Source organism: Stegodyphus dumicola, chromosome 5 (assembly GCF_044657685.1).
Source record: "Stegodyphus dumicola isolate Sdum_Otavi_A_Nest chromosome 5, ASM4465768v1".
Classification (NCBI taxonomy): domain Eukaryota; kingdom Metazoa; phylum Arthropoda; class Arachnida; order Araneae; family Eresidae; genus Stegodyphus; species Stegodyphus dumicola.
Window position 1 is genome coordinate 18464359 of NC_140772.1, and position 8096 is coordinate 18472454.

Here is an 8096-nt window from a genome sequence, read left to right on the forward strand (position 1 = left end):
ATAAATAAGATATGAATAAAAACTTTCAATAGTGTCAAATGGGGAAATAGTTAAAGCGTAGAGTGTGCAAATAAATTTATCTTAATGACATTTTAACAAAAATTTCCATAAAAACACTGTAAATTCATACTAAAAAAATAACTTAAGAATATGTTGTCATTTTAGTCTGAGGTATATGGAAATAATTGTGCAAGACTCTGAAGAAACACTTTCTTTTAAATGTGTGAAATATTTCATAACATATATGGAAGAAGAAAGTACAGCATTCTGTGTTTTGGATGACTTTCACCAAATGTAATATAAATACGAACTAGAAACCGTAATAAAAAGTCCTTCCTCTCCAATCAGATCACCTTTGTGTTGCATTGTATTTGTAATACTTCTAAAAATCCAATTTTTACCTAAATTAAAAAACAGTTATTCCATAAAAGATAATAAATTTGAACGTATATAGAATGAATTTTGTAATTTGAGTTATGTTACAAAATAATTCATAGTTTATATATTTTATACTAATAATTTAGATAAAACCTGTCCAATTTAAGAATGTGTGTTAACCACATTCTTAAATTGTAAAAGGACGACTTAACCACATGTAATTCATTTCAAAGCATAAAAGAAAGCTTATTTTTTATTTTACACAGCAACAGCATTTTCATGCAGTCAAGTTTTTTTAATTGTTAGTTATTATACATAATACTTAATTTTTAACACATTCTTATTAGAAAGCATAACTAAGAAACTTCTTTTTAAAGCCCCACAGTAATTGCAAAGAATGTCGTTAAATTTACAAAAGTATTGAAGATATATTGAACAGCATTATAACAAGAAACTACTGTACAAAATATGTAAATTTAACATAACTTCTTTTTTAGTATTTGCATAGTTTCCTCCAAATGAACCTTAATGGGAAGTTATCTTGCAAAAATTTAAAAGTATTAAAATGGCCTCTATTTAAGATGTAACTGCATTTATAATTATTTTTTAATTGTGAATAGATTATATTATTGCAATTAGATTATGCACTTACAACATAATTGCATAAAGTAATGAAATTAAGAGTTCACAGATACAATGTAATATAATTACAAAGCAATTATCTAAATTGTAATTATAATCACTTATTTAATACCACAATATTATTACAATCACAATGTAATTTAAATTGAGTACTATATACCCTCCACTCAAAAGGAGGTACTGGTAAGCCTGGAAGTTATTATCAACAAAAAGCCTGTTCAGGACAGTTTGATGACAATTTCCACCGGGCGAAAAGTACATTCTTAAGCCCAGGCAAATCATGACAATAAAAATCCTTTAGTCTCATGATTCACTATATTTCAAACCCTAAATTTGAATTCTGCACCAAATTATTTACCTATATTTTAATATACTTTATGAATTATTAGAAGCGATATGGCAAATATCTTCTAAAAATAACTGTAAAATATTTGTATCCATTAATTGATTCAGATACACACTTTTATTATTTAAGTATATCAAAATAACAGTTTCATGTTCCTGAAATACAAAAGTTATGAAAAAAGTTAAAGTAATATTCTTAGAAGCATATGATATTAGTCACCAGCTGCAAAACAGTTAATTTTTTGCCCTAAATACAAGTTTATTACACAGTAGTCATACGTGTAACTTAATAACATGGTATATAAAAAATTAATGATAATAAGTTTATCAGAAATGAATTAATTCTGCAAATAAACTTTCTGCATTTGAAAATTTTCTACACCTGAGGGGAGGGAGAGATCTAGTAAAATTAGATTTATTATAACTTCAGTTGGACCAAATACCTTCTCTCTCTCTATATATATGCATCACTAAAGAAATAAATAAAATTATCATGCTTAAAAAACAGATGTACCATACCAGTTTTTTTCCCCTTGTTACCCTTTACATTGAGAAATAACAAACAGTACAACGCTGAAAAATACTATCTTTGAAATTTTATTTAAATGAAGAAACACACACCATCTTTTTATTTAATATTACACTTCAAATTTATTTAGCATTACACTTCAAAAACAGATACACATACCAATTTATTTTCACTAGCCTTTATACTAATAACATGCCATATAAAAATGAAAAGAATTATCCTTGAAATTTAGATAAAATGAAGTAACACAATGAAAAATTTATGCACACGGACATCTTTTTTCTATTGCATGTTGTCTGACATGATCCACAAGTGCCTAAAAATGTACCCAAGGAAACACATTTCAATATTAACAAAAAATTGTTTACAGATTAAAATTCATTCATTTCATACCAGTATTATAAAGATCATGCATGAAACAAATCTGCTTTCCCATACTTTTAAGTAAAACTGAACTGAAATTTTATACTGGAAAATATGCTATATTTCTATATATTAGAAACAAGAAAATAATACCATAATAATATACTCATAGCCTAGCAGAAAGTAACATATATAACATCAAACACAGAAATTTATATACTCGTAGCCTAGGAAAAAGTAATACATATTACATAAAACACATAAATTATTTAATATAAAACATACATACCTTCTAAAATTATTTTACTTTTTGTTTCTTATTGGCCGATGCTGATGAATATGAAACGTTATGGGCTCTTTTGTTGATAAGATGCTGTGTAAGGCCTTTGCATCTAGTAATAAAAAATTATCAATAATTACTTTCTTAAGATTACAGCATTCTGGTATGGCCACATGCGTACATTTATCAATTATTCTTTCAACTAATTCTTTTGTGATGGCTGATTGTAAACGAAGGAGTACATCTTTACATTTTTGAAATTCTCGTTCAGCTTCCCTACATATTTGATACATTCCTGAAGAGATGACCTTCAGTCCACCTTTATTGCTATGTTTTGTAAGAATTGTGCGATGCTCGGGTATGTCAGGTTCCAGCAGGTCCTCTGAAATGGTCATAGCTGTTTTACAATTTTCACATGTGCTTTTTTTTTTCAACAACTTATTATATATGGCTCCTGCGATGTAATGTATATCATTTTCTTCCACAGCTGGGGGCAAGCGACGTTTTACTGCCACTGCAGAAGAGGTAGATGGCACTACAGAATTCGAGATAGGATGCAAGACCTCCTTTCTGATAGCAACCTCTAATTCAGAAGCATCAAAGAGGCTGTGGTCACTTTCAGAACAATAATTTGGATTATTGATATCTGAAATGAACTGTGATAGGCACACTAATTTCAGTGCTCTCTTGGCTTGCAAAGCAGTAGGCTTTGCACCCAATTTTCGTCTAATCTGTGAAAAGGCATTTTCCAGCGCATCTTGTGTCAACCTGCCTGGTAAGAAAAATGTAAACCCCTCGGAAAATAATTCTTTTGAGAGTTTCACAACACTCAATGTGCTCATAATAATGCCAGTTTGAAATGGCTTCCATGTTTTCCCAAACTGAACAGTTTCAGTCACATGAATGAATTTCAATAAAATATTAAATTTCTCATCTTGATTTTTGATAGTGATGCCTTTTTTTGGATGCCTTGTCATAATTGTAAACCATTCTGCTACAAGTCTCAGCCACCATGCAGAAGTTAATGCTTCTTTTGCAACTTGGTGTAAAATAACTGCTTTTTCAATAGCAGCAGCTGTTTTTACAGAAAACAATTGCACAGCAGATGCCACATTCATCGAGGAAAAGTGTGTTGGGAAGAGATGAACTCTGTTCAAGTGATGTAGAGATCTCAGGGCAGCGTCTGCTTCTATCTCACTTGACCAGAGTCGTTTCACATACACTGAAGATACTATCCTCGATGGCAAGGCATGCTGGTGGCGAAATTCCTCTGGTAATATTATAATACTTGAAAGAAATGTATTTCTCATATTTTTAATGATGGTACATCTGCAATACTGTGAATGAAAACATCAGGTCCTCCAATGTTGTAATTTGTCTTCCTATCTCTCCTAGAGACAGACACATCCAATGACGACCACATTGCTCTGTTATTGCTTCCCATATCTGAAATAGAGGCTCTTACAGTTAAACCTATTTCTGTAGCTGCTACTACAGTTCTATGAATTAGATCTTTCATGTCAGAACCTGATGTTGAAGGCCCTGTTAATTCATTGGCAACAATCTGTTTCCATGATGTTTTAAGGCCTCTAAGCATTACAATAGTGTAATGCTTAGCTTCCTAACGTAACATTTCCAATGAATGACTTAGACGATGTATCAAAATCTTGATATGAAGCTATTTCCATTTCGTCAACTAAAAGGCAGCAGTTCCTATCAAGAGCATCCAATGAATGAACTTTTGTCTTGAGGAAAAAAAACAAATTTTCTAAAATGCCGAAATTAATTTTTATGTCCCTAATCCTCCTGTTCAAGGTACTGTACGATGGTGCTGGATATCCAGTACTTCTGAGGTAATTATATCCATGTTTGCTCAAAGCAAATCGCATCTTCAGTCCTTTTATAATGGACTTTTCTGACCAGTTCCTTTTTGACTGCACAGCAAGGGTTCCTACTTGCTCATCGGACAAAAATGATGTCAATTTTGCATCTTTTTCTTGAAGCTGTTGCTCAAGGAATTCTAATTTTTTTTAACAACTCTTCATTTGAAGCAGGTAGAGTTTCCTAAATTCAAAAAGAAATAGTAAACATGTTATGCTGTGATTATTTTTTTAAACAATGGTTGACTGAATTAATATATTTGTAATAACAATGATTTTTTCAACAATTTTTTTGGAGAATATTAAATAATTTACCACTTCAGTATTTGGCTTAGGACATCTTACTTCTCTTATCCTCTTGTCAGTTACAGATGGTGGTGGATTTGGAATGCTAAAGAGTGTTGGTACTGCAGTTTTTCTTAGTTTTTAACTATCTTTGCATAGTGACTCAAATTGAGATTCCTCAAAATGATCCTGTAAATACATAAAGTAATAAAAAAAGTATACAAAATAAATAAAAGTACAAAAAACAAACCACACGAAAGAAATGTGAGAAAAGTGTTTCACACAGTGAGGTTGTGCCAAAGGCAGCAAGCATGAACTGTAAGTAAGTATAGGCAATAAATAAATATGCAGGTAATTAAATTAGGCCCAGTATTATAAAAAACTGAAACAATAAACAAACCATGTCTAACATATCAGCAGCAGCATCTTGTAAGTTTGGGCAGAATTTAATTATCCAATATTTATTTTTTGCCTATAATTTAAAGTGTTCTTTAGAACATTATCCAAAAATTAAATGAAGTAGTGTTTTGCTATAAAATTAAAAACAACTAAAATAAAACTTTATATTTCTTGCTATAGTGCTCTTACAATAGATAAGAAAATATGAGTTCACTTCACCCAACTTTTAAGATACTAGGCCGATAAATACATTTATAATTAGAGCAGACTATGATTCTTGTTATAATTGTAGTAATGTTTATTGCTTTAATTGAAATATTTAATTTTTAATTCTCTAATCATTCAAAACATAGGCCTAATTTCGAAGCACAGTGCCAACATGCATTTTAAAAAGCATCAAGGCCAGTTTAAACGACAATTTTTTAAATTACATCCCCACAGACATATCCAATTAAAGTTATTAAAAACTCTAGAACGTAGTTCAGTAGCTTTCTGAATTTGTAGGCAATTTCTTATTTAGAGATGACAACACAAAATAACGCTTCAGAAAATATTATTTATCATGTATAAAAATCTGCTTTGTAACACATATCAGTAATAACTGTTTATCAATGTCATGAGGATTTAATTTGACGAGATCACATTCTTTAGAAGTATCAAATTCATGAAAGGATTTTGGCTTGGCCTTTGAAATTCATCATTATAGGCAGATTTATTTGATTGTTATGCATGCATTAAACACTACACATGCATTAAAAACACTACAATTATTTTTGAAAAATACACATGCAGTTTCACAAGTTTTCTGTGCTTATTTGAATGTTCTGTATTCATTTCTAAATCTTTACTCCATTGCCAAATTGTATAATACTGTGATTATAAATATATGGTACTTGCAATTATTGAAGTCAGATTATATATATTTTGTCTCATACTATTCAATTTATTCTATTGACTTCAGATGTCAATGTCAAAATTCTGGAAGTTATTTTAACCAAGAAACATTAGTGGGCACCGTGCATAAAAAACTCATCTAACTTTTTAACAATAGTGATTATAAAATAAAGAAAAAAATTATATATCATTCCAATGATATTGCAACTATAGTATAATGTTACATATATCTTTAGCAAACATTCAGATTTTATCTTGACTTTCCAAATTATGATTTGTTTTTTAATAAATTTCAATATGCTAATGATTTTCATGTTACATTAGTATAATTTCCACAATTAGCACAGGAAAACAAAATTTGCGCTTTATATTAGAAGAGAAATTTCTTTTCCACATTCAAAACATCCACATTGGCGATGTTTGGCGACGGGTACATTAACCCTAGACTAATTTAATTATAGCTATTATTACAGAAATTAGCAGATACTTAGGTTATTGTACACAAGAATTTCACTTTACTTACACATTATAAACATCAGAGAAGATATAAACTCTAAATCAAGGTGTAATTAACATTATACTTACTAAGCAAATTTCAGCGCTTGGACCAGGTTTCCAATTGTCTCTTCGGCAATTATTTACCCATATTTTTCTTCTTTCTTCATTTTTAGGAAATTTTACCAATGTATGACCTTTCCGTGAATGATTTGAACAATTAATAGCTGCACATCCGCCCATTTTACACACAAAAAAAAAAAAAAAAAAAAAAAAAAATTGTTGCACCGTAACTACACAGCCGCCATTTAATCTCCCACTTGGGATAGCGAATGCCTGATGATTCAGCCTGGTATATAGGAGCCTTAGGTCGGACCATATTGACAAGGTGAGACGAAAGGCTTTGTATATTATTCACCAATTATATCCACTGCTACGTTCAAGCTCGAAACTCAATCTGGTCAAAAAGAGGCACATCTACACTGCTGTTATCAGTGTGGTGCTCTGTTACGCCTCACCGGCATGGGTCACGGCCTCCAACTCAGAGATTGCAAAATTACGGATCACCTAAAATAAGTACCTACGCCGGATTACAAACGCCCACTACTTTGTTAGCAACGATAACTTGCTTAAAGATTTAAAAATTGAGTATATGGATGACTACCTGCAGCTTACAAACGGAAAATTCTTTGCTAAAACACGTGAATGCATACATCTAAGCTATTTAAATGTTTCTAATTATGAAATTCTGCAAGAAGACCACGATATTCGCCCCCTCGCGGCCTACCTCACCGGAGATTCTAATTTCCCCACCTAAATACTGCACTGTATATTGTTTTGATAGTGTATATACTTCAACTTCATTACTAGCATTTTATTTTATTTTGTTTCATTTACTCGGCATTATATTTTGTGTATTCTCTCTACTTTCACATGTTATTCTTCATGCAGTATTAGGGTCACACCTCGCACTATTTTGCTTCTCCATTTTACGACTCCATTTACCTCACTGGCCTTGTTACTGTCGGCCACACACTTTTCCACCCCCTTAGTCCTCCCTTGGGATACCACTGTCATGCATTCACGTTATGTGCCATATAGACAAAATTCCTGTTATTGAGCCGGACACGGCTGTGTTATATATATTTACACCTGTGTTATCAGACCAATATTTCCCTATGCATCTCCCACTTCTGAGTATGCAAGTGCAAATGATGTTCATGAATTTCAAACTGTTTAGGGAAAAAATTGCAAATAATTACGGGAATAATTAATATTGTTGCGTGCGTACGGGTTCGTTATGAAATGAATCCACAAGTCCGAGGAAAAATGAACAAAAATTTATTATTATCACAACAAAAATGCTTAAATTTTCTCAAATTATCATGCAGTATTACAATATCTCACAGTAGTTATCTTTTAACTACTCAAATGTACAATAGAACGTAATTCAAAACAGCTAAAGAACGCTAATCCGCGAATTCGCTACAATCAACAAGAGCAGTTTTCTAAACAACAACAAACTAAGCAACTCCTACAAAATGAGATGTTTTCCTCCTTTTATAAGCTTTTAAAATCACGCGCTAGAATTTTCCAGTACTTTCTC

At 31.3% G+C, this 8096-nt stretch overlaps 1 protein-coding gene across 2 annotated transcripts; it reads right to left on the reverse strand.

The window, feature by feature from the left end:
- Window positions 1–2038: 2038 nt before the first annotated feature.
- Window positions 2039–6866, reverse strand: LOC146997058 (THAP domain-containing protein 10-like). 2 transcript variants are annotated; one of them, XM_085816480.1, is made up of 3 exons: window positions 6581–6866; window positions 2547–2649; window positions 2039–2210 (listed from the first exon to the last, which is right to left on the reverse strand). In XM_085816480.1, the coding sequence occupies exons 1-2, from the start codon at window positions 6731–6733 to the stop codon at window positions 2605–2607; spliced, it is 198 nt and encodes a 65-aa protein (XP_085672606.1). In that variant the 5' UTR covers window positions 6734–6866; the 3' UTR covers window positions 2039–2210; window positions 2547–2604. The 2 variants fall into 2 exon arrangements, with proteins under 2 accessions (XP_085672606.1, XP_085672605.1); XM_085816479.1 differs by lacking the exons at window positions 2039–2210; window positions 2547–2649 and adding exons at window positions 3997–4601; window positions 4733–4891 and having other exon boundaries at window positions 6581–6865.
- Between the last annotated feature and the right edge of the window lie 1230 nt (window positions 6867–8096).